General features: G+C 50.8%; 6 protein-coding genes across 6 annotated transcripts; 3 read left to right on the top strand and 3 right to left on the bottom strand.

Annotated features, from left to right (window-relative positions):
* Nucleotides 1–734: 734 nt before the first annotated feature.
* On the top strand, nt 735–1,999 carry BROUX77_007807 (uncharacterized protein; the record flags this gene model as incomplete). Its single annotated transcript, XM_073752942.1, has 4 exons — nt 735–737; nt 807–946; nt 1,010–1,137; nt 1,203–1,999. 4 exons carry the CDS (start codon nt 735–737, stop codon nt 1,997–1,999), a joined length of 1,068 nt encoding a protein of 355 aa, XP_073602100.1.
* Nucleotides 2,000–2,654: 655 nt separating this feature from the next.
* BROUX77_007806 (uncharacterized protein) lies at nt 2,655–6,887 on the bottom strand (the record flags this gene model as incomplete). Its single annotated transcript, XM_073752941.1, has 2 exons — nt 2,655–4,214; nt 4,335–6,887. The coding sequence occupies 2 exons, from the start codon at nt 6,885–6,887 to the stop codon at nt 2,655–2,657; spliced, it is 4,113 nt and encodes a 1,370-aa protein (XP_073602099.1).
* A 9,322-nt stretch (nt 6,888–16,209) lies between these two features.
* On the bottom strand, nt 16,210–16,776 carry BROUX77_007805 (uncharacterized protein; the record flags this gene model as incomplete). Its single annotated transcript, XM_073752939.1, has 1 exon — nt 16,210–16,776. One exon carries the CDS (start codon nt 16,774–16,776, stop codon nt 16,210–16,212), a length of 567 nt encoding a protein of 188 aa, XP_073602098.1.
* Nucleotides 16,777–18,495: 1,719 nt separating this feature from the next.
* On the top strand, nt 18,496–21,183 carry BROUX77_007804 (uncharacterized protein; the record flags this gene model as incomplete). Its single annotated transcript, XM_073752938.1, has 2 exons — nt 18,496–19,556; nt 19,623–21,183. The coding sequence occupies 2 exons, from the start codon at nt 18,496–18,498 to the stop codon at nt 21,181–21,183; spliced, it is 2,622 nt and encodes an 873-aa protein (XP_073602097.1).
* Nucleotides 21,184–21,324: 141 nt separating this feature from the next.
* Nucleotides 21,325–22,761, bottom strand: BROUX77_007803 (uncharacterized protein; the record flags this gene model as incomplete). Its single annotated transcript, XM_073752937.1, has 1 exon — nt 21,325–22,761. The coding sequence occupies one exon, from the start codon at nt 22,759–22,761 to the stop codon at nt 21,325–21,327; it is 1,437 nt and encodes a 478-aa protein (XP_073602096.1).
* Nucleotides 22,762–23,241: 480 nt separating this feature from the next.
* On the top strand, nt 23,242–25,089 carry BROUX77_007802 (uncharacterized protein; the record flags this gene model as incomplete). Its single annotated transcript, XM_073752936.1, has 1 exon — nt 23,242–25,089. One exon carries the CDS (start codon nt 23,242–23,244, stop codon nt 25,087–25,089), a length of 1,848 nt encoding a protein of 615 aa, XP_073602095.1.
* Between the last annotated feature and the right edge of the window lie 392 nt (nt 25,090–25,481).

Here is a 25,481-nt window from a genome sequence, read left to right as displayed (position 1 = left end):
AGGTTGCATCGTTCAGATTCGTCTTCATGACAAGTATCCCGAGTGTACGAGAGCGGGGCTAGTTAGCTTATAGGATAAAGATACACCTGTGATTTGCCCAAATGCTGCCGAAATGCACGCTGCTTGTAATAAACAGCGGCTGTACACGAAATGTCTCGTTATCCCCATTTCGCGTGGATTTTTAATGCAGATAGAAGCGCATGTAGGCGGCGGGCGGCTTACCAAAAAGAGGAAGAAAAACGGGACAAATGATGAACCGAACGGCAAATCTTGGACCTTTGTTTAGATAAATGTCGGATGTCGGGCTGCATCACGTGACTGCATCGTGGTGTAAGTCAAGTCAGTGAAGACGGCATTGAGTAACTGCTCTGCACCATCTTAGGCCTACTTTTTGTGTGAAGACACCAGCAAGTCAAGCCCTAAAGCCTGTGGCAATTGCCATGCACAAAGGATATACGGCCAATGATTAATATACACAAGCCCTCATACTTCTGCTGATATTTGACACTCGCTACCCGCCACTTATCACGCAACTGCCGCCCTCATCCGTTCGTCATTGCGCACACAAAATCAGACCGGAAACCTACAGTTATAGGCGCCACTCTCTAGACTATTTCTTGTCCCAAAAAATGGCTAGTCACCATTGTCCCCGATTTGCCCGGCTCGATTCTCTCTGCCGGCACATCACCTAGACATTGATCTAAGAGAAAGCATTGGAGCGTGCCAAAGACACAATGGTAAACCCACTTGACGTCCGATTCACCAAACTTAGTAAACGCATAGTCCAATAACTCTAGGATGTACAGGACGAGCTACCTCAATCCAACGATGCTCTTGAGCCCGATCCTAATGGCTACGACGAAATCCAACAAGAAGATAAACAAGACCTCCAAGAACCACTTCTTGATAGCTCAGGCAAAGCCTGTTTCAACTTCGGACAGCTGGGGTAAATGCTGTCTTGTTCTTCGTTTATCGTATAGTTACCAGAAATCTAACTTCAGGTCTCTAGCCATATCCGAGCTAAATGCACCGAGCCTAGAGTCTTCAGTGGCACCTGCAAAGCTTGTAATGAGCTTGGCCACATGCGACGTGACTGCCCGGCCAACCCCATGAAGTGCCAGAACTGCCAGCAGACCGGTGAGCAATGCTGAACAACGTTCACCGACATAGTAGAGATCTTAATAAGCTGACTGCGCGCGTAGGACATGGTTTCCGCGATTGCCAGAGCCCCCGCTTCATTGACCGAAAGGCCATTGAAGACGTCGGAAGTGACGAAGCTCTAGCCGAGATATCTCTTGCAGTCCAAGACAAAGACTGGATTTGGGCTGAAAAGACCGTGAAGAAATACTCCAAAATCTTCCCGGACAAGACATATGTTGATATCCAGAAAAACCTCCTGGAAGCTAAGATTGATCTATTTTTGATTGCCCTGCCTGCATCCTTGATCAACACTAAAATGCTTATGGATCTCCAAGGGAATCTAGCTCGTGAATTCCGGGTCTACTACCGATTCTCTCAAAAGTGCGTTCGCCCGCCCGAGCAAGAGCACTGGCCACCCACCTGGGAAGAGAACCTTAAACGCCTGGAGAACGCCGGTGAGCCCGTCGACAGCTTTGAACCACGCTGCTTCCAGTGCGGTAAGCTTGGCCACATCTCCAAAAGCTGCCCACAGGGAAATCCCACTGTCCAATCTGAACGGCCCACAGAAGCCGTAAGTGGGCGCATGGCTGGTGGGTTCACTCAAAACAGACCCCGGGATCGGAACTGCTATAACTGCAAGGAGCCTGGCCATATTTCAAGAGAGTGCGTCAAACTCCGTCACGAATTGAACGGTCATGGTGCTGCTGTACCCGACCCTGACCCTATCTCGGAACTTGGCGTATCCGACGCCCATCTACCTCTAGACACCTCCACAATCGGGGGATTCGAAACTTTTGGTGTAGAAACAAACATGTGGGAGGTTGGTACCTCCCACCAGTCTTCGGATATCCAGTGGTAGACTTTTTGGACTTGGGATTACATCAGTCCTGGTAGAGTATTCGATCATGGGATATTCCAGGAGCTAGAAATCCCCCTCTTCCCTTGCAAAAGAATAGAAAGAAAATCCTTGACATGTTCCAGATCACAAATAATACTACTGCATTCACACGCCATTTTGGTTTACGCTTTTACCAACGATGAGGCAAAATTAATAGAAAAGAAGAAGATAAAATGAGTCTTTTGAGTAAACTTGCCATTAACGGCCAACATAATGCAACACAAGAACAGAATAAGACAACTAACCCAGGCCTAATACCAAAACTAAATAAAAGAACATAAACGACTCAATGAAGAATACGCAGTGTTGCTGAATGACGGGACAAAATTCAACGGAAGTTCATTTGCCAAAGTGGCGAGATATCAAGAGCCATACTGACAGACAAAAAAGGACCAAATGAATGAAAAGAGAAAAGTAAATAAGGTTAGAGACGTTATGTTGTTACACAGCATCATCAAGCGTCATAATGTTGACCAAAAGAATGAAAGAGGATAAAGCAAGAAAAGAAAAAAGGGCGTGACACAATACGGAAGAAAAGTGAGTTGTGGGAGAATGGGTCGTGGACATCGTGAATGGCGAGCAGGCTTGCGCTAGAAGTACAGCAAATAGTCAAGTCTCAAGCCATCACCGACTTTTTGCGCCGGGAGAACATCCGGCGGTGGCTTGACGGTTCAGGCTCAGGAGGCGCTGGTGTATTGAAAGCTCGGCTCGCCATAACGCTTGAGGGAGGTTCTGATGAACGCAAGAATGCAGCCAGTTCTGAAGTACCAGTGGCACGGCCAATATGGGCAGGCTCTCTTGGCTCATAGCGCTTCATAGGTACTCGTCGAGGCGGGACAGGGCCAGAAATGGTGTTATCTGTAGTAGTACTGTATCCAGTAGAGGCAGCGCTTGGCCGTCGCCCAGCAGAGCTGTAGCTATTGCTAGACGATTGGCTGGGGCGTGACTGGCGACCGGAAGGGGCATTGGCTGGGGGGTTAATAGGGCCATACTTGTCATATCCAGGAGGCATATTGACCTGAATGGGAATATAGCCACGGCCACTGTGAGATGTCACGACACTTCCAGAACGGCTGTTGACTGGACGGGATTCGTTCACAGGAATAGCAGGGACAGCAGGGACTGGTGGAGCGCTGTGGTTGTTACGCGAGAAGCGACCGATTAATCCAGGCATGCTAGACTTCTTCTTTGGGGGTACTGCTGGAGGACGTGAAGTATTGACTGTGAAAGGAACAACAGATTGTGCCGGAGGAGGTTCGTAGTTTCTAAGGAAGTCGGCAAGAGACTCTTCTCTGGCAGGAGCTGGCTTGGCATTTGAGACAGGCACGGCGGTCTCGTTCTCGTTCATAAAGTCCTCCTCGTCACTGAAGTCTATGGCATAAGGATCGCGCACACGCCGGGTCTTGCGCTCCGGCATGGGCATATCATCACTGTCAAAGAAAGTGCCGTTCAAGTATCCCGTAGGCTTCTTCAAAAGAGCGGACTGGGAGGTGACACTCGAGTTAACTGACACATCGGTACCACGAGCTGACCCTTGACTTCTACGTAATTCCGAGTCGGGATCAATAAATTTGTTGCGGGTAGAGATTCCTGGTGTACCATTTGGGCGAGATGTGGCAGGCATAGCACCACTACCCATCGCGCTAGGTGGGCCACGGCGAATGAAGTCAATCAAATCGGAATTACTCTCACGACTGTCCACAGCAGCATCGCGTGCCATTAAGCGGTGGCGTCTAGTCGCATCAATTGAGCCTGAAGTGTGCAATCGAGCTGTGACGGAGTTGGTCGTACGCATACTACTAGATCGACCAACAACACCATTGGGTCTAAAGGGAGGGTTATCGCCACCAGGGGGGCCTGTAGAGCGAATGAAATCGGCAAAGTCCATCGTAGAGTCGCGCTGAGCCCGTGCGTCGCGAGCCATAGAATTGGGGCCACGAGGCTTGTTTGGCATGGACACTGGAGGTGCCTTGGAAGGAACAGCAGGCGGTGCGCTCGTTTGAGGTTGAATGGGGTGCGAAAGAAGAGGGTTAGGTTGTGCAGTTTGGGCGGAGCTGACAGATGCCTTGCGGGGAGGCTCAGTAGAATTTGACGATGTGCGAGAGAGTGTGAGTTCGCCAGCTGTATTCGCTCTCCGTGGTGTCCGTGGCATGGCTGGGCTTCCACTGCGGGGAGACTATTAATTGAAGCATAGTGTCAGCAAGGGGGTTTCAAGGGAGAGCCAGTGGAAAAAGTTAAGATTCGGGAGGCAAGGGAGGAAAAACACATGGAAAAGAGAAATTATCAAGTCACTTACATCCATGTCACGCATCCCCTCAGGGGTAAGTGTGTACTGTATAGTTTGATCACTCTGAATCAATTCCTCGAAGTTTATGGCCATATTCTCGGTCTTGCCAAGGTTGCTCTCTTCGGAGGTGCGAACTAGTTTTAGTCGACTACCAGTGGCAGAACCCCCAGAGCCAGAAGTGTGTATAGGCCGAGATGGTATCTTGTCTTCAAAGGAAGACACTGATGTTGGACTAGGGTGCTCTTGTATGGGTGTGATCTTGGTTTGGTTTCTTAACGCCGGAGCCGGAGACCGGTAGGACCGATCAAGAGATGAATCATCAACGCTTGACTGGCCCATGACAGGTGACTTGGAGGGGTTTGTGGATACTGGAGAGGTCTCCTTGAATTGAGGCATGCTAGGAGAAGTGCGAGTAGTTGAGATGGCAAGTGGGGATGAGGCGCGAGCAGGGGCTCTGAAATATTCATTGGGGATAGTGGGGGACTGCGCCATCGCGGCAGCTATATGAGGGGCCAAAATCTCGGTGTGCTTGATCTTTGGCTGTTCAGCATCACTGCTGGGAGATAAGGACTTGTTAATTGGTGAGGTTCGCGGGAAGATGCGTTCGGGATTCCGGGGAGGGGGGCCAGGAGAAACAGAGCCGGTGGTGGGTTCTTGCTCTTCCATGATTGGCGATGCAGATACACTGCTTGTATGAGATATACTTGAGGTTCTCACTCTTTCCAGGGTATCGGTGGATGATGCACGAGACCCCACGGGACTCTTGGGGCCAGTGACCTCAATTATGCGAGCAGAGTGGACACTATTCGTACGCTGAACGCCTTGAGGGGCGAATCCCCGGGTCGTATCTGCTAGGTTGGGTGATGCAGATCCAGTGCTAATCGAGACACGCGCGGATGTGAGAATTTCGGGTTCTTCTTCAAGATCATCGAGGTCATCCTCGGCCATGATTTCTCTATGATCGATGCGGCTACGGTGGGTGACTGGAATGGTGGTTTGAATGACAAGAGGCGACTGAAGAACACGAGTGCGACGTTTGGATTCCTTGTTAGAAGCTGGAGATGATGGAAGTGGAGCTTGGGAGGAGAGAGCCGGAGTATCGGTGTTGGGAGCAAGGGGGTCATTAACAGACTGGGGTTCGGTTGACTCTGACGCTTCTTCCTTGACCGAGTTAACCACCGGTTCTCGAGCCTGGGCCTGATCAGGACCTACAAACTCAACATTGTCTGTTCCAAGGAAAGCAAACGGAACAGGCTCCGGACTGGGAAGGGAATGTGATCGTTTTCTAGGCTCGAATTCAAGATCGTCGACAAAAAGCACAGGGGTAAAGAAGCTCAATCTTTTAGAAGAGGGTAGCATCATAAAGCTCTTGGGGCGCAAAATTGCTGTGTTGGGACCAAGCAATTCCTCAGAAACTGATTTCTCATCTTCACTGTAGGAAACAAGACCTGGAACCTCGATTTCGTTGATGTCGTTATCGGTAATTGGAAGAGGGACGTTTTCAGGCCCTACTATGGCGACAATGGGTGTAACAACTTCGACATCAGGGTGAGGTTGAGCTTCTTCAATGAGTGCGATCTCGGAAGGACTATTGCTGGCATTACGCATGTGACTCGTCTTGAAGGAGTCCCTTGGCTCTCTTGAGCTCTCGATAGTAGGAGTCCGGATTCGCTTTTTCCATGCACGCCAAAGCCGACCAAGAGTACGGTCTAAGGCAACACGCTCCATATCAAACTCTTCAACTGAGATACGGTCAGCCGTATCACTATGCGTCCGAGTGCCATCCCGAAGGTTTTTTTCAAACTTGGTGCGGGCTCTCTGGTATCCAGCCTGGCCAGCGATCACAAGGGCCTGTTCACCCATGAATTCCAGAATTGAAGTAAGGAAAATGGCCACAGCGGGTGGAATAATTTCATTGGCCCCATCGGTAATATCGAGACCATCTTGATCCAGGAAGAAGTCTTCGTCCTCTTCCTCCAAGTCGCCGAGTGAAGAATATACCATGCATCGCAAGCGGGCACGTTTCCATGCTAACTCTTGATCCCAATCTGCATCCTTTGCAGCTGAAGAGTCCTCTTCGAAAAGGTCATCATCAGAGCCACCACCGAGATATTCTTTCAACTCTTCGTCAGCCAGGTTGATGGCATCCTTGGCAAGTTTGGGCTTCAGGACCTCTCCAACAGCAGGGCGAAGAGCTGATAATGATGTGCAACGGGCTCGGTGAAGGAAGTTAAAAAGCAGCTGGTCAAGAAATGTGTTCACGAGTTTTAGAGCGCCTGGAGTAACAAGGACTGGTTCGGAGGATGGTTCGACACCATGTTGGTCGTACCATGTGTCGGCGTGGGTGTCGTGATCGCTGGTGATGATCTGAGAAGCAGCAGACTCTGCAATGAAGGCTGCCTCAGGAGAAACTTGTAGAGGGGGAAACATCAGAGATGAGCTGCTGGCACTGTATGCCGAGGGCCTGTCGCTAGAAAAGCTCTGGGTTCGCGATCGCATCAATCGTGGGGAAGCCATGGCAGAGGATGGTCGTGATGTGTTGTGGGGGTCGGAGGCACTCATATTTGGCTTGGGGAGGCTTTAATTAGCAAGCCCGACCAAAAGAAACGTGACAAGGTCGTAAATAAAGGAAAGTGCGTGTCACACGGAGTGACATATACGGCACCAAATGCCCAGAATCAGTGCAGGGCACAGTTCACTACTAGGCACCCTATACTTTTTTCCGGAGCGCGTTGTTACCGCCTCTTGTGGCTGTTTGCCCGCTTGATGGCCTGTGGTGACACTAAGTATTGTTTATAGACCGATAGACTCCTGATATGCAAGGTAATATGCTGTACTTCTCGGAAAGCACAGAGAAAGCGGATATCGGGCAAAGAGAAGATGCGGATAGGTGAGCAGGCAAAGTCAAGTAATAACGACTAAGCACACACTCTATTAACGGGGCGTGTTAAGGGCGCTAGCAGAGACCTTGGGTGGGCCAAGGTCAGGAACACCACAGAGAAATGAATAATAAAGAATTAAGACGAAGCACGATTAGTCGAGTGTGTGGGCGTCAAAAGTGCGTTTTAGAATAGCTGAAAAGCGGCAAGTGAGATGAAATTTTTGGAAGTCTGGAAACGATGAGATTGACGGACGGTCTAAGGACAAGAGAAAAAGCGACGTTAGAGTTTGCAAGGGAGGAGATGATGTGCATAATCATGTAAAACAAGCAATAAGGAGTAGGCAATCAGGCTTGAGTACTGGGCTGGTTACTTGATGGTTTATTGCGCTGCATCGGCAATACCAACAAGTGAGTTCTCAAGAACAGAGCACACAAGAGGTTGAGTGGAAGAGTAGAAGGAGAGAGGGACAAAGAAACGTTCCCAATGGGTGGGTGCATGGAGTATGAATAATGTATTAGTAGAACAGGAATGATCGGCGGACAAGCCACCAAGCAAAGCGCCGAACAGGACCAGCGCAGAGCCGGGTTTTTGACTTATTGCGATGTCTTGAGCTAGTAATAATGGCTTGCGCATCATTACCCTTCCCAGATGCTACTAAAAAACGAGTATGGCTTGGATCGCAGCAGTGCCGGTGTTGGCTTGAGGGGCTTCATGGGATTTCATACCTCTTTGGACGATGTTGGAAAGGTTGAAATTGAGCGCGACGGCGAGAGTGAGCTCAATAGAAGGCGAAGAAGAAAAGAAAAAAGAAAAAAAGGCGAAGGAGAGTCAAGAAGTGGTTGGCGATGATCGCGCAACAGATGGCGGTAAAGAGTGTGTCGTTGGAGGAGAGGCGATAGAAAGATAGAAAAAGGGAGAAGAAGAGACTATGGCGGCTCTTGAATGTTGGGGGTGGGTGGCAGCAGAAACACGGAAAAGAAGAAGGAAAGGAACAGGAAAGAAGGGACAAAAAGGGAGGCAGAAACGGCTCCAGAAGCAGAAAGAAGGACAGTACAATAGTTACAGTGGAAGGAAAGATCCCCCTTGATTGAGTCTATAGCTCGCACAAAAAGGCAAGTGCCGGCGTGGAAGAGAAGGAAGATATGAGGACAAGAAAGAGGGAAAGTGACGGGGAAAATGAACCCACAGACACAGACTAGGTAACTACTACCATTTAGCAACGCAACACGATAAAAGCACAAGACATCACGGATAGCAAGGGCTCGGGTCTGAAGGCAAACGGAAACCACAAGAAAGACGGAAAGGATAGCACGTGCACAGGTGGCCAGCCAAAACCAAGCAATCAAGGAAGGAGCCTTCCTTGCCTCCCACTCAGCCTGTCAGGATTGTTGCTTGCAATTGCAATTGCTATCTGTGTTTCTTGTCTCTTGCCTCGCTCTCGTTCTCCTTCCGTCCCTATTGCCATTGCTCTCTATTCTAACCTTCAATTGCTAGGTCCTGAGAGCATACATCCTTGGGATGGGTCAAGGGAGCCTTCTTGATTCAGAATTGCGAAGGGGGAATAAAACATGGTTATTAAATCAAAATGCTAGCAGCTTTTGCCTAATCAGGTTAAAATATCAAACTATGATTGATGCCATTTTAACTAGTTAGCTAGATTTCAAATTCAGCGAAACGCAACAACTGTTCCAGTCAATTGCCCAAGAACAGACAACACAAACGCGGGCTGCATTTGTGGACATTGTCCATCAGCTACAATGACGATGACTCGTGGGAAGCGTAGGTACTACAACACAAGTCCACCTATATATGTAACTCCAGGCTCAAGTACTTGTCGCCGCCGTCCTACGATGCCTGCGCCTCGAGCCTTTTACTACGCAGCCCAGCTGTAAGATTTAATAGGTTGTCTTTATTTGCCCATGTCTTTTTGTCAGCCCGCCCGCCCGCCGGTGATATTCAGCGCCGGTCAAAGTGAACTATTAAGTAATGAACAAATCCAACCGAAAGCCGCAATTGCTTTTATATCATGGCATCATGACTCCCTCTTTTCTCTTTGTCTCGCCCGGGTTCTTGCCATCTGAATCTCGTACCTGCTTCGCGCCACAAGGCGATACTAGCCCAATTGGACCCTTTAAGACGTAAGTTTCTTCAAGCGTGCTCAGGCTTTCGCAGAAACAGCCCGCTACGTCTAGACAGCGCTGGGGTGCAACCGCCCCACATCCCTGGAAATGCCACACGACGAACTGGTGTCTGTCTGTCTGTCCGCACAAGTCACAGGTACAGATAACTACAATCTATGTAGATTATCCTCCTGGCTTGTATGTACATCTACATTGTATGTACATGTGCATTCCATGAACCGTAGAAACGGTCGGTCATGACAGGACCACCCGCAACATTGGGAATATGGTGTGGTGCGCAGACCAAGCGACACTATCAAAGCCGCCGGGTTACAATGACCACCTTCCATCTATCTACCCAGCTATCACAAATGGGCAATAGCGCAGGGCTAGAAGTTTCAAAAATGCAATTGCCAGTCTAGCTCGTACGACATTTGCGCAAACATTTTTGGGTGTTCTTCTCCCTCCCTTGTAGAAGGTCTGAAAAGAGCCAGTGAAACAAGGGATAGGGCCTGAACGGGACATGTAGTGCTGTAAGGAGAGAAAAAAAACGTTGCCTTTCACAAAAGCTGATAATCTGACAAGACTTGTGTACATTACCAGACGGGAATCCTAGGAGAAACTTCGATGCCCCTGGTTTACTTCAGAGTCAGCATTGCCAAATCGACTGACAAATAAGGCAGAGGCAAGCTGAGCAACCGTCCATTCTTTATCTCGAGGGGGAGAGGAGGGAAGGGGCAAACAACAGAAGAGGACCAAACCTCCAACGGAGCAAGTGCTGCACCTACCTGTGCAAGAAAGACACAACTGCCACCATATGTAACCTTAGCTAATCAATGCACAAGTACCTCTACCTGTATCATTTCCCCCTGTAGACGTGGACTTATGCCCATTCGTGCACCTTCAGCAAATTGAGGTTGCATTGTCAATGGCTAGATGTCAACTCAACTCCCCCTTCACCTCTTCCTCGGCGCCCATGTGCATGTGCACACACACGCACGGGCCTGCTCTCATTCCTGCCCTGCCAGCCCAGAGCCATCCATGCCTTCCCCTTTCTCCAACCCTGACCCTTTTTTTCTCTTTGATGTTTCTCCTCCGGCCGGAAAGAGGCATGTCAGGTCAGGTTGGAAGACGAAAGAAGCCAAGGCCCGACGAGGAAGGAGCCAGCTTGGACGCGGTTCAAGTTGTGTGGGTGCCGTTCGTGGACTGGGACTTGGACTTTGCTATTTTCACACAGACACAATACTCGCATTTACCCATTCACACGTGTGAAAAGGTAACTACCTAGCACTCACGTACATATACATACATAGCTACAAAATACACGCGCATCCTACTCCAGGCACATCTTCGTCAACTCAAACAACAATCAGCTATTAGTGAATGACCCACTCAGAGGTCCAACAACCTTTAGCACGCTTTTCAAGACGCACTATTTTCCTTTCGTGTGCCTCTACTGGCCATCTAAACCCAGCACTACAACTCCTTCTCATATCCAGACTAACCTATCCCAGCTGTCCATGCTGGTTTTCTTTTTTTTTTTTGCAGCTTCCTTCTCGCCTGCTTTGCTGCTTCCAAGCCATTCACACCATCCTATAAAACGATAGGCTCAAGCTTTTGTCTCCACTTACCCTTGTATGCTGGATAAAGTATACAGGCAGGTAGGTAGGTAGGTATGTACCTTGACCCTGACCGACTTCCTTCCTGACCCCTTTTTGTCAGACGGATTGTTAGACACTAGTGCGACTCCGCCTTTTAGCTAGCCCTGCCTTTTCGAGCATAATCATGCAGTTATGTATATATGTACATTGTACATATGCACCAACGGTTGGTTATACGCAGTCTTCAAAATGACATCTCGGATTGTTTGACGATCATGAGGTGCAGCTATGTATGTACCTGCCTGTACAGATGTGCATACAAATGCAAGGGATCAGTCAGGCAGCATAAATTCTCCCATAAGCATCTTTTCAGCAGTCGAAGCTAGACAGATCCGATAACCGCAAAAGACAGGCGGCTTGTACATATAAAATGTATAATTACTTGCACTTGTGTGGCTTCCCTTGGTAACTGAAGGGGGGCTTCAGACAGACAGCGCTCGGATTTGTTTTGTTTCCGGCAACCACATACAAGATGCAACTGCAAGATCAAGTTCAAGTAAACAAAAGCACAGTGCAATCCGGGTACTTGGGGAATGCGCTGCTTTGTTTGCACCTGCCATGCCATTCGCACCGCATAAATTATGTGGCTTCAATAGTCATTTAAGCACCTTTTTGGGGCAATGCAATGCAAACAAAGGCCCTCGTCAGAAGCAACTGCGACTAACAGCCAAGCATCCAGCCCCGACCCCAGCCCCGACCACACCAGAAGAGAGGCAAAAAGAGAACAGGGCTGGTTGCGCATTCCAACTTTGCAGCCACTTTGGACTACGCTGGCTGTTGCCTCTCTCCTCCTCCCACCCCACACAACAAGCGAGGTGATCTCTATCCTGCGCTCTATTTTTCCCGGCGACCCTTTATTGTTCCTGTTTTGTGGTGATACGGGATGCTGGCAGCTCAGGTGGTTGTTGGTATAAACACATGAGGTGTGGTAGTTGTACATACATATGTATGTATCTTGACAAATTGAAGCAGCTGCCAATATATGAACCTGTTAATCTCCCCGCGACAACAAATGTGTTACGCAGAGAAATAAATAGGCTTGACAAGAAGGAGGGTAGGATGCCAATGTGAATGCCAACCATAAAACTACCAGCTCAAGCACAAATATTTGTAGCCAACCCGATCTTTGATTCCTCCTACAGTAAAGGCACTACTTGCACATTTGTATTTTGTGCATATTGGCAACTACTCGTCCATCTGTAGATGCGTGCAGTGCAGCCGCACAGAAAGACACCTGCTTATGTGCACCTGCACTTTGAGCTGTCGTTATTTCCTTTTGGCTCTGCTGGGGCCTCCGTTGTCAAATTCTTCACGCCTTCCTTCTCTGTCTTGGTGATTCATCACATATCACCACATCTCCTTGCAGCCCTGAGCCTTTTTTTTTTCTCTCTTATCGAAAAGAAAATCACCAACACCACAACCACAACCACAACCCAGTCGCAACCTCGTCCAGCATGCATTCATGCATTGATCAAGACTGGTGCTTGCTTGTACGATGTGATGCTCAGCCGCCAACGCCATCAAAAAGCAGGGGAAAGATTTTCTTCTGCTGCAGCAACAAGCTGAAAGCAATCAATCTCCTTTGTCATGATAAAACGAAGAGAAATGACCGGCCCGACTCCTCCCCATCCGCCAAAGCAAGAATGGCGCCAGCGATTATTCCTAAACTACTTTTGTTGCTGTTACTGCTGCTTCAATTGCCACGGTCACATTCGTGTTATGCCCCGGTCTTCCGGTCATGGTAGGGCATGTCTCGCATGGGATGACGATATTGAACTTTGGAGGATAAAGAAGCACTGACACTTTTTGTTCCAGGGGCAACAGCTTGTGTCTGTGAGACGGCTTGTGCCTGCCTCTAAAACGCCAAAAGGCCAAGCTGTGCCAGTAGCCGGGGTCAATCTGATTTCATGACAAGGGGGAAGAGAATCAACAACAGCCCAACGTCTACACAATTATTCAGGTATGTAGGCGTATATACTCACAGCGCAAAACTTCAACGGATCAGGCTTTCCAAGGCCCGGCCCTTTTGTTTTCTTATTTTCTGCCGCTCCTGTCGATCTTGTACCTTGCCTGTGATCTGCTTCCTTTGTCCAGGGCCTTCCAAGGGCAGCCTTTCGCAGCGAAGCCGCCAACAACGAAGCTGGAGACTTTGGCTTGTGAGATTCCTTCGGTTGGCGCTTTACAGCTGTGGCTTTTTTTTCGCTCCCTAGTTGGCTCACCGTTCAAGTCAAATACAGGAAAAGTAGAAACGAAGGCTAACTATCACAAAACTATCTGGTCTAGGCCACAACGATGAAAAAAAGCAAAGAGCCGGTGGTGCCGCGAATCGGGATGAAAATATACATACATCCCTCAAGAGACGCAATTCATTTGTACTCCAACTGAAAAGAACTGCTGAAAAATGCCTTGTGTTTCTCTTTCCTTAACTATTACTTTGTTTCCGTGTAGTCTCAGTGTACTTCATCTGTGATGCGATGGTGGCGAGTGTACAATCGAAGGTGTGACAAAGAACGTGATAGTGACGAAATGTACAAGCAAAATACATGACCTTGGCTGATCAATTGAATCAACTGGTACATTAGTGGATTCATTGCTAGCTCTGATTCTAATATGAGTACTACCTAGTATCAAGTCGACAATATCATCTTAGACATAAAGTATGGCATGGAGTCGTGCTTATATTTGCATCCATGTTCATGTAGCTATGATATCTTGAGAAAGAGCAGCCCTTAGGGTCCAACCCTATACTGTAACATATGTATGTTTACATAAGCGGCTTAACGACATCACCATCACCTGGGTTTATCGTGTGATGAGATTAGATTGATACAAGGAAACACTGCAAGAATAATAGAAGCTTTGACGGAGAAGCATAAATTATCAGCTTGAGCCCGCGGGTATATACCCTAAATAAACAAAATCAGTTGGATTCGGGCGGGCCGAGGGCTTAGTCTCGGCGGAGGTGGTTTGTGCTTGGATGGTTATCGAGTTGGTCAAAGCTTATAGCTTGTTTTGTTATACGTGGAGGGCATCGCAATGACGCTTTCTTATCTATGTGTGAGCTTCTGTTACTGGTGTTACCAAGTGTGGCTAGGGCACTTGGTACTGATTCTGGTGCTGGTGCTGGTGTCAGTCAGACACGGCTACGGACATTAGGGCAGTCAGGTTCAAGTACACATACATATGTATGTACATATGTACATGAGGATATATATATATGTGTGTGTACATGGCTCAGCTTCAAAGTGATTTAGTGCAGCAACACAGAAACCTTGTGCCGGGCAAGTTGAAACTGCGCAAGGTTTACACAGGGAGTCAGCGGGCCCGAGGCTCGGTGCAGAACCAGCTGATGAGTTGCTGGCAGGCTGGGTGTGTAGCCCAAGTGCACACACACACCGCCAGATGGAAGCACTGATACAGTAAAACTGTCACTGCCGCGATAAACACAGACGAAGCTGTAGAGAAGACTACAAACAAGGGAAAAGAGATCAAGAAACAAATCGAGTAGAGACGAAAAAAAGTCCAGCGTTTCTGCGGCTTGCCGAGGCCATGATGACACCAACTATAGATCAAAACATTGGGACTAGCACCAGAAAACAACGCACGGAAGGGTGATGGCAGCTAGAGCGGGACTTTGTCTGTGATGAAAGCTATTAACAGCTTGTTTTACCGAAGAGGAAGACCCAGTCAGATGAGGGTGGGAAGAGAACAAAAGAGCGCCAGGCAAGGAAAAGAAAACAAAAAAGCGTTGCCACCAAGACTACAGGTTGTCTCTGCCAGTCTCAGCCGCGTTGTTGCCACCGGCTACCCGCCCAGCCAGTGGCTGTGCCTTGAATTTCTTGGGCCTCCCTCCCTGTAGTATTTCTAGAATCATCAAACTTTGTCTCTCTAAGCTGGGTATGGCATCATCTGCACGCCATACGGGCTCTCGTCTAAAAGTTCTTTGTTGCCTGATGTGGGCTTTGCTGGGCCTTGTGTCTTACTGTGCTCCAACTTTAGGTGATGTGAAGGTCGGATCCTTTGTTATGTCGAGCATGGCCGGAGCGGGATTTATTACCAGTTGGACCAGCCACACGATCATGGAGAGGCGGGGAGAGGTCAAGTTAACGGATACTATGTACAGGTACACATGAATTATAGCTGACTAGTTATGTAAATATGCATAGTTGTTTGTACATGCCATATCCAAGAATATCGATGGCTTTTAGGTTGCACAGACACTCTCGCAAGGGCCAAAAAAACCGACCTCTCTTGATGTTGATGTGTGTATGCAGGTGAGGGCACACCGACAACGACGTCGAAATGCATGAGAGGGGGAAATCTTGGCCAGATCAAAGCAAGGATGTTGCGAAAAAAAGAAAAAAAATAAGTCGCCTCTTTATATGTGTCTGTCGCTATCGCTTCGCAAGGGGGGTCTTGATTATGGGCGGCGATTTTGAGAGGAAATACGTAGCAATGGCTGAAGGGACACCTGCGTCGGGAATGCAGGATACCGGCACATAATATGGGATTCGTACATGTATCTAGTATATCCAGTCTGCTGAAATATGCGCCCATGTTTCGGGTAGAAGAGCGCACGGGACTGGGGAGACACGCGCATCCATGGGCGGCCAAGAGTGGCGACCGTCTCCATAAGAAGCGTTTGGTAAGTATTCTGGAATGCGATAGTTAACCAAGTGGTGGCGATATGGAATAATTATGGATGTATGTATGTATGTAGATTAGGAGGCGTTGCGTATGTGTAAAGACACAAAGCTACTACATGTCACTTATCACTGGGCACACTCACAGTATGGACACATTCTCTACAAGTTCAAGTTCAACCATGTTATAATTCAAGACAAATAAAGCACAGAGCAGACTAACTGCAAAAGTCACAGATAATGGGACAAAGTCTCACGTTACACCAAGTGTTGGATGAGTTGCCACCTTGTTGGAGACAGCAGACAGCAAAGTAAAAGTAAACAACGTCAAGCTAGACAGGACTCAACGGATGGAAGAAATCAAACTGATAAAGAAAACCAAAGCAGAGAAAAGCCAAAACAACATACTCATAGCAAACCGGCGACCAGGTCAAAAAGAAAAGGCTCTCTTTGGTCTTAAAAGACTCAGAACTGTCTGCCCTAGACCGCAATGCTTACCCAGTTCAAGAGATGTGCATCCGCGGTACTTGGCCGCGGTGCTGGGGCCATGTGGTGAGTGCTATGAACGAGACTGATAGTTAGTACACGTATCCGTGGCGCAGAGGACTGCTGAATACAATATAGGAATGAGGGGTCTTACCGGTAGTTTGGGTGTTTTGGCCCGTGGTATTGGCGGGTCTCTGCGTGAAGCCCTGGCTATTAGCAGATGAAGAGCCATACATGGAGTGGCGGTTCTCGCTGTGGCTACCAAACCACTTCGGTGGAGAACCGGAGGGCAGCCGGATAGCAGGACCGGCATTGTTCGCCGACGGCGCCGGGGTGCTAGGCCAGACACTTCGCGTGGTGCCGGGGTCGATTCTGCCCCGCAAGGCAACAAAGCGGTCGTGGCTCAAACGCAGGCGGCGTTCGGCGTCCGACTCGCTGACGCGCAGCTTGGAGACAATCTCGTTGAGCTGGTCGATGCCGCTGGGCCGCGGCGGCTGCGAGCAGATCCGGCAGCGGAAGCCGTGCGGCCGCTGCATGCCTTGGATTTGCTGGTCGTTGCAGGCATGGGGCCCGTGGACGATGCCAATGCGACAGGCAGAGTAGAGGACAGGCTGAGTGCCGTTGCAGCCGGAGCACTGGTGGGCTTCGTAGATGCACATGGTGGGCAGGAAGTGAGTGACCTAGAAATAAAGGTTATTGAGTAGAGCTGGGGGAGATGAACAACTGACGGATATATGTTGTTAGAAGCGATATAGAAACTGAGGATGGAGATGGAAGTCGAAGCACAGGGAACTGCGATGAATGGTGTTGAGTTCTATGATATTGTATGATGATGATAGACAGAGGCCTACCCACAAACAGCGATTCAGGCGAGCGGCAGCTTGATTTTATATTGACTTAGATGGCGGTGATCTCCTTTGTTCTGGAAGGACTCTGGTCTGTTTGACCATGAAACCTTCAGAAGACACAAAAGAAACTCAGTTCTGCTGCATGACAATGGCATTGTTGCAGTGTTTCAAGGTTGGCGATAGTTCGTTGTGCTTTGGTGGTGGTGGGCACAAAGAAAAGAGCAAAGCACATAGCTTGACCTGCCTTTTCTTTGTTTCATTGTCTTAGTTGTCTGGAGTTCTGAAAGCCCAAGAAAAAAAAGATAGACAAGGCTAGAAAGACCAAAGCAATGGCTGCTAGCTTCTTCAGTTCTCTCTATGATGTCTAAGATAAACATTTGCGAGCCGTCATTCATGTCTTTAGGTTCTTCGAGACTCTCTTTGTGTGTAGGTTGATAGCACATATGTTTTGGTCTTTAGGATCTCTGGCTATACATACTGGCACAAAGGAAAAAGAACACCTTGAACATGGCTAAACTACCAATGGCTTCACTAGAGACTTTACCCAATACCAAAATATCCAACCGGGTTCCTTTCTCTGTATCATAGCGGCCCCGCTTTTGCGGCCCCGGCGGAGGTGGCCTTCCGTTAGATAAGGGCCCACTTTTTCACCCGACACAAAACTAGGCTCCGAAAGTAACGGCCCCACATTTGTCATGGAAATAGGGTCTATAACCCTGGGGCATAGCATAGTCTCGGCTTCCCACAGTTTTCCGATCAGCATTTCCCTTTCCACAGCTGGTCAACGATTTGCGGTATTCATGTGTTTTACGGTAAGGCTTTTTTCTGTTTGCTGTGTGAGCCCTGTGCACATGTAGCTTTCAATATTGAGTTCGTGAACGCCCTCTCTAAAAGTGCGCTTATGTAGCCCCCCAGATCCCTGTCATATGCCATCACAGATATGACATCACTGTGGGCGGCCTTTAGCTGAGCCTGGGTTATCCCTTGCTCTCAGGTTTCACGGTTAACAGCTGGCAGTACAAACCGGGCAACCGTTGAGCAATTCCGCGCAGTTAAAGCTTTGAGCACATGGCCTAGCTAAGTTTTGTGTTGTCCAAGGCATACTTTTGCTTGTCTTTAGGCAGACTAGTGCAGCTCCGCACCATATTGAAGACAAAGAACGGGAGTTGTGCTAGTGGACGACAGTGTCTCATGCCTAATAATAGAGCTGCCATCTAACTAGATGTTAGATTCACTTGCAGACGCTGGTCTCTAGGGTGTGCTAAGCCGAGAAGATAGTGGACAGCGGACGACAGAACTAGCAACATGGAAGGAATTGGGCCTCATGTAGCCGAAGGCAGAGTGCGTGCTGGCTTTGTTTTGGCGTGTTTAGCTGTGCTTGACTATTCTTTATATCTCTACCTAGGTTCTATGTCTCGTCCTCTTCTCATTGCCCTTTTGTGCGCTCATTGCCGCCATTGGCTCTACTCATTGAACCACTACAAGCCCCAAGTATCCGACTTGCATGCCCCCCGAAAAGAAACCTCCAACATGACAGAGATTGTCCTCCCCTCTACTGAAGAGATTGGCCATGTCGGATCATCTTCATCCCGCACTCACATCGAAACCCCCACCCAATCAGAGACTTTGCCGCCGCCCCAAGACCGGCAAACACCCAGACTCAAAGCCCACTACACCGACCCGTTCGAGTACTATGACGGCCTCCTCGGCTTCGGTAACGACGCCAACTGGAATCTAAAAGCAGAATTTCCCGATATCAAAGGCAAGGGGAAAGCCAAGGTCGCGGCGAGGCCTGCAGCAGCCATTCTTGCTGAGCTTACCGAAGACTTGGATCGTAGCCGACAATGGATATTAATAGAGCCACCAACGGCTCTCTATCAGGTCTCAGATAACTGCCCGGCCGCTGTAGCAGAGATTGCCATCATTGCCAACAAGAACATTGCCGCCCGGGCTGCCGAAGAAAAGGAAAAGGACGAGGCGGAGGAGGCGGAGCGATCCAGAGCAGAAGAAGCAGCGGCTACGGAAGCAGCAGCGCTGACCGAGGCCCGAAAGATCGAAGGCACAGAGAGCCATTACCTCCCAATCCTTACGCCTGAGCAAATAAACGAGTTTACAAAGGCCCAGGCCGCCCACGAACAGACAAGAAGCCATGGCACCACGCAACAGAAGACTGGAAATGTTGAGTCCCCGCCCAACTCTAGCAGCGAAGATCTAGGCCAAGCCGGAAAAAATATCGCACTCAATCTTCCGGGCAGTAAGACACAGCAGAAGACGCGGCGGCGTGCGTTTGCCCAGCTGGTGGCCCATGCTACATCATCTTCCTTCTGGAGCGACGCAACAGACGGCGAGAGCAGCGCGGCCGGCACGGCCAAGGGGCTGCTGCGCACACTGTACAAACGCAAGCACTCAGCCGGCACACCGGATTCTCAGTCGGGTTCGAAGCTGCAGAATGCAGATGAACAGATTTGGGACCGCATGCGTGAAGTGCAGAAACAGCGCGAGCAGGAGAGACTGGAGAAGGCAGAGCTGCAGAAGAGCGAGTCCATAAGAAAAAAAGAGACTCAAAAGGAAAACGCGACCGCCGCCGAAGTGTAAGTCAAAGAGGAACCATATGTGTTTATGGAGTCATGGTATTGAGAGGCTAACATGTATGCCAGTGAGTGTGTATCTTGTCTAGACGACTTCAACCCCCGCGTCACTGTCCGAGTTACGTGCCATAACTATTGCTTCCAATGTTTTGAGCGACTGATCCAAGCCTGCACAACCAACGAGGCCCAATGGCCGCCCAAATGCTGCCTCAATCCCATCGACCCAAGTCTCATTAGGCGCTTTTGCTCCGCCAAGCTGCGGGGTACAGTGCAGAAGCGCAACGAAGAATGGGGCGTGCCCGTGTCTGAGCGCTTCTACTGTAGCCAGCCCGCCTGCGGGCTGTTTATACCTCCCCGCTCCGTCGATCTGGCCGAGCGCAGCGCCACCTGCCGCGCAAGCCACCATACATGTACGCTGTGCCGCGGCCCATTGCACAGCGGCACCGACTGCCCGGCTGACAGCGACTTGGCGCGCATGACGGAGCTGGCCGACGAGCAGGGCTGGAAGCGCTGCATCGACTGTGGAGTCATGGTGGAGCATAGCGAGGCGTGCCAGCACATGACGTGCCGCTGCGGCGCGCAATTTTGCTACGTTTGCGGCACGCGCTGGCGTTCGTGTCGCTGCTCAATGGACGATCTTAGTCGCGTTAAGCGAGACGCTGCGGCGCGCATGCGCGACAGGCGACAGCACGAAGCGCGAGAAGCACGTGAGGCCGAAGAGCTGCGCGAGGCGTTGGCGCAGATTGAAGAATTTGAGCGCGAGGAGGCGCGCAAGGCCGAGTTGCTTCGACAGGAACATGCACGCCTAGAGAAGGAGCGCCGCAGACTCGAGTATGTCAGGCGCAAGTCAACGGAGCTGGCACGGCAAAACCTGGTCGAGGAGACTTTTGCCATGTATAGTGTGGCAATGGAGGCCTTGGGTCAAATGCAGGCAGTACAGCTCGCAGCAGACCATGACCGCGAGAGAAGAAAGCTAAAGGAAGAAGCCACAGCAGCACAAAAGGAAATGGAATCGCTCAATGTGGCCGACATGTCGGCAGTGGAGGCAGAGAGCGCAGTCAAGCTGGCAGACCTGGGTGCGCAGCTGGATGCAGAGATGGAAGAGCGAATGGCACATGCGCAAAGGCTGGCAGACACGTATCTCGAGAGTCTGGAAACGTTTTATCAGGGACACACCAACGCCGGAGCTCTCGTGGACTCGACCATGCGAGAATACCAAGCGAAGCATGAGGTGGGATACCGGCAGTGGAAAGCATGGAGAGTAAGAGAAGAAGAGACGCTGCAGTTTAAGCTAGAAGAGAATAAGGCGCTGCGGGAGGAGGCTAACTACGTGCGGCAGCGGAGATTAGAGGACAGCTTCGGGCAAAAGGCGGCCGAGCTGGAGGGGGTTGAAATGGCAGCCCAACAGTGGATGGAGCTGGTCATGGCAGAGCGCCAGAGGCTTTTGCGGGCCAGGAAGCACATGGAGAAGTACGATATGGGTGACCAGCTAGAGGACTTTGAAGAGGACGAGAGAATCGAGGGCCCGGAAATTGAGTTGCTGGTGCAGGAACGGGAGATGAGTGACAAAGTGGAAGGCGGAGATAACTGGTGGACGTTGGAGCGTCTGTTGGAGGCATTTTATAAATGAAGGCTGCGTCAAGATGGCAGATAGCAAGAATAAACATTGCATACTAAGCACTAAATGGCGAGCCGTGTGATGATGCTAATGTAACAAGGGCTGTCTGGGTCCTTCAGCTTCTAGCCTTTCCCCTTGTCGCTCTCAAGCCGCTCAGTAGTACGCCCTCCCTGGCTCTTCCGCATCCGCCAGGTCATCCTCTGAACTGGCATCTCCCCGTGCTGCAAAGACCTCGGTGGGATCTGGAGGCGCACGCATACTCTCGAGTACTGCCGGATCCAGCTGTGGGATAGTAAAAGGCTTGACCACATGAATCTCCCGGCCAGACGGCATTTGGCCAAGCAACGACCCAGGCGTCGGGATAGACTGTGTCAGCATGGTATCGTTGACCTTGGTCCACTTGTCGTGTAGCATCTGAATGACTCTTGTCTCCTCCATACAGCCACCGTCTGCGCCCCAGCCAGCCTCCTTTTCAACACGGCGGTCCTCGCGCTTCTCCGCCCAGTCGCGGCGCAACTTACTCAAGCCGCCGCCGCCGCCACTGCCGCTGCCCTTCTTTGCGACGCTCTTGGAATCCACCCCCAGCTCCTGTAGGCCGGCATTGAGCCAGCCAATGGCGTTGCCCGTCTGGCCACCAAGGTCTGCGTCAATGCCAAAGAAACGACAGGCTTTGGCCCGGCTGCTTTGCCGCAGACCCGAAATATAGCGCACTAGATCTGCTCCAGGCTTAGCGCCGCTGATTGTTGCAGCGGCCTGGAGCAGCGCGGTAGCCCGGGCGGCGTGGTCTGCGGCTGCAAGACACAGCCGAGCAAAGAGATGGGCGCGTACCTTGGGGATATCTGGCGCCTTGTACATCCACTCGCGATCATCGGCGTGGCGGTCTTGCGCAACGGCGGCGGGATACGGGTCGTCTTTCATGACAGCTAGCAGCGTTGCTTCAGCCATGGCCAGTGCAGCCAAAGCCCGCGCAGTAGCCGGCGTCACATCTAGGCATGCAGATGTAGCGGTGGTCGAGACGGGAGATCCGCCGTCAACTCGGCTGGCAACATTGCTACACACGGACGCAGCATCCAGCAAGTGGCGCGTGGCCGTCTGGATGGCGGCTGTCCGAGCTTCAGTAGTTGGCGCGACACCCGTCGTAGTGTATAGCGGATGCAGGGCTGAGCGGGCCTGGAGGCTGTAACAGTTGGCCAGCGTTGTCATCACAAAGGCGATTTCATCATCAAGCCCAGATACGTTCACACGAGAAACTTCGCGGCCGGGCACCGGGCTTTCGGTCAGTGACGGCCGCCATGAAAAGCGTGGAATGGAGACCATGATGACGTTGACCGGGGGCATCGACCCCCGGTGGGCGTTGAGCCCGGCATCAAGCGCGAGCAGATACGGGAGGTAGTTCGCCAGAGCCGCTATTACGATGCTCACATGATGCGCCTGCTCGCCGGCAGGCAGGCGCTTGTAGGTTTTGAGAGCATCGCGGACAACGCCGCGATACGTGGCGGCAGTGATGGAGAGTGAGGGGTGTGAGAGACAGTCGATGCTGGAGGTAAGGGAAACAGCTGAGGTAGTAGGGAGGGTGAACGGGAAGGGCATCGCGGCGGCTATGGACACGAGGCAGAACGGGAGATGGGCAGTATTTGGTGGACGCAGTAAGGCCGGCGTCAGTCGAGACCTGGAAATGAAGATTTGTGTGATGCGAGGGGAGTTCTGGCAGCCCGAGATGTTGATCTATGTAGTGCGTAGCTTCATCTTGGCGCCGAGACAGGGGTGCCAACCCTAAACGAATGGTCGATGGAAACAACCCTAAATACAAACCCACTTTTCGCGTCTGATGGAGCTAAGGCCAGACAAGGAACATCTTGAACAGCTCCAACATCGCAGTTTCGACACGAGACATGAAGCCTGGGCGATTTTTGGGCTTACGTCTTTGGTTTCCTTCCATCAAAACTCGAGGATAATCATATTCTGACCGCGATTTTAGTTTCCTCTAACCCCCCTCATTGTTTGCCTAAAATAGTCAGCTAGTCGGGTCGCTCTTTGACAGCCATCTAGGCCAAACCATCCACAGCCATCATGCCATCATCACCAGCCCCGAACAAACCGCGGCGCCGGCTCAAAGGAAGCTCGCCGTCCCCCTCTCCGAAAGTCGCTCGTACCTCTTCATCGCTATCAGCCGCCGCCACTGCAACATCACCGCGCCCAAAACTGCTGCCATCCCATGCCTCCTCATCTGACACATACGGCAAAGCACCGGTCTTTGCGCTTGCTGCCTTCTTCTGGCCCGCGCGCTCGGGAATGACGTGGTGGGAGATTCTCCCGCTGACGCTGATGGCAGCCGGACTGTTTCGCGTGGCAGTCGGCCTATGGGGCTACTCGGGCTTCCAGAAGCCGCCCATGTTTGGCGACTACGAGGCACAGCGCCACTGGATGGAGCTGACGCTGCATCTGCCCATCTCACAGTGGTACTTTCACGATCTGCAGTGGTGGGGGCTCGACTACCCGCCGCTGACAGCCTACCATAGCTGGCTTTGTGGCGTGATTGGCAACGCCATTGATCCTTCATGGTTTGCCCTTTTCTCATCACGGGGCCTACATGATGCAAACCTCAAGGTGTTTATGCGCGCGACAGTGTTGGTCAGCGAGTACCTTGTCTACGTTCCAGCGCTAGTAGTGTTTGTGAACCGCTATAGTCATCTGAGCAATGTTACCGTGTGGTCATCGGCTGTCGCTCTGGCCGCCATTCTTTTGCAACCTGCGACGATTCTGATTGACCACGCCCACTTCCAGTACAACACTGTCATGTTGGGTTTTGTGGTCGCTAGCATGTCCAGCATGCTTGCCAACCGTTACTTGTGGGCGGCCGTCTTCTTTGTTGCTGCCCTGGGCTTCAAGCAGATGGCGCTTTACTATGCGTTGTCCGTGTTTTCGTTCCTTCTCGGGAGTTGCATGTTCCCCACAATCAACATGGGCCGGCTTTTCTCTATTGCAGCCGCCACAGCCATCGCATTTGCCCTGCTTGTGCTGCCCATTGTACTAGGAGCTCTCCACGATGCGGCGGTCGGCATCGATGTCCGCCCCGACTTTGATGGCCCGCCGATGCCTCTGCCTATTTTTAGGTTTTTGGAGGACGTGCTTGACCGTGAGGCGGCGTACTATCCTGTTGTACAACAGCTTGTGCAGATGGTGCACCGCGTATTCCCCTTTGCCCGGGGTCTTTTCGAGGACAAGGTCGCCAACTTTTGGTGTGCAGCCAACGTGGTGTTCAAGCTAAAGCACTTTCCTCCTGCGTTGCTACAAAAGGCGTCACTGGTGGCAACGCTGGCTTCTATTCTTCCGCCTAACATCGTGCTGTTCTTTTACCCGCGCAAGAATCTTCTTCCGTACGCTTTTGCTGCTACAGCATGGGGCTTTTTCCTCTTTAGCTACCAAGTCCATGAAAAGAGCGTACTGCTTCCTTTGATGCCCATGACGCTTCTCCTTGCCGGCAAGCATGGTCTACGCGCCGATACTCGGGCGTGGGTTGGCTTTGCGAATATTCTGGGCGTGTGGACAATGTTCCCTTTGCTCAAGCGCGTCGACCTCGGCATGCCGTACGCCGCAATGACTCTACTGTGGGCATACTTAGTCGGCGTCCCTGTGCCGGCTCTCTTTGAGAATGTCGCTGAGCATGGACAGCAATTTGGATGGTGGGTGCGACTAGCAGTGAACACGGTGCATGCTTTGTTTTACGTCTTTATGCTGGTGTGGCACGGCGTAGAGATGTTTGTTGAGCCGCCGGCTGACAAACCGGATCTATGGACGGTCGCTAATGTTGGTGTTGGAGCGGTGGGCTTTGGCATCTGCTACTTGTGGTGTCTGGCACGGCTGGTAGTAGAGGCGGGAGTGTTTGGTGGCAAGCCAACCAAGACCAAGACAAAGTGAAGAGGTTGAAGTGTACTTGTAAACGAGTGTATCTGCACAGACTGGCGTTGGGGTTGCTTGTTTCGTACCTAAGAGGGTGATTTTGTTTTGTTTCCCTATCAAGAGCTTTGCCCTGGCTTGTACCTGGCTTTCGTTTCCTTTTGTTTTTTTAGGCCAACTTCTTTCAATCAAACTGTTCCAGAAGGCCCTCCCTTAAGCCTCCATAACACGATCATAAATATGCCAGTATTTAACTGACCTGAGCCAGGTTGATACTCCCGATAGACGTGATTGGCTGGCGAAAATCTGCTAACACTAGTTTGTGATACCCGGATCCTAGCCAATAGCAGGGCTCAAATTTGTGGGGGTCCTTTGGCAGCTCGCCTCAACAATAGAACGCCGAAATAACGACG

Source organism: Berkeleyomyces rouxiae (genome assembly GCF_048999995.1).
Source record: "Berkeleyomyces rouxiae strain 22BRR77 chromosome Unknown BrBRR77_ptg000012l, whole genome shotgun sequence".
NCBI lineage: Eukaryota > Fungi > Ascomycota > Sordariomycetes > Microascales > Ceratocystidaceae > Berkeleyomyces > Berkeleyomyces rouxiae.
This window is presented reverse-complemented; position numbering and strand designations above follow the sequence as displayed.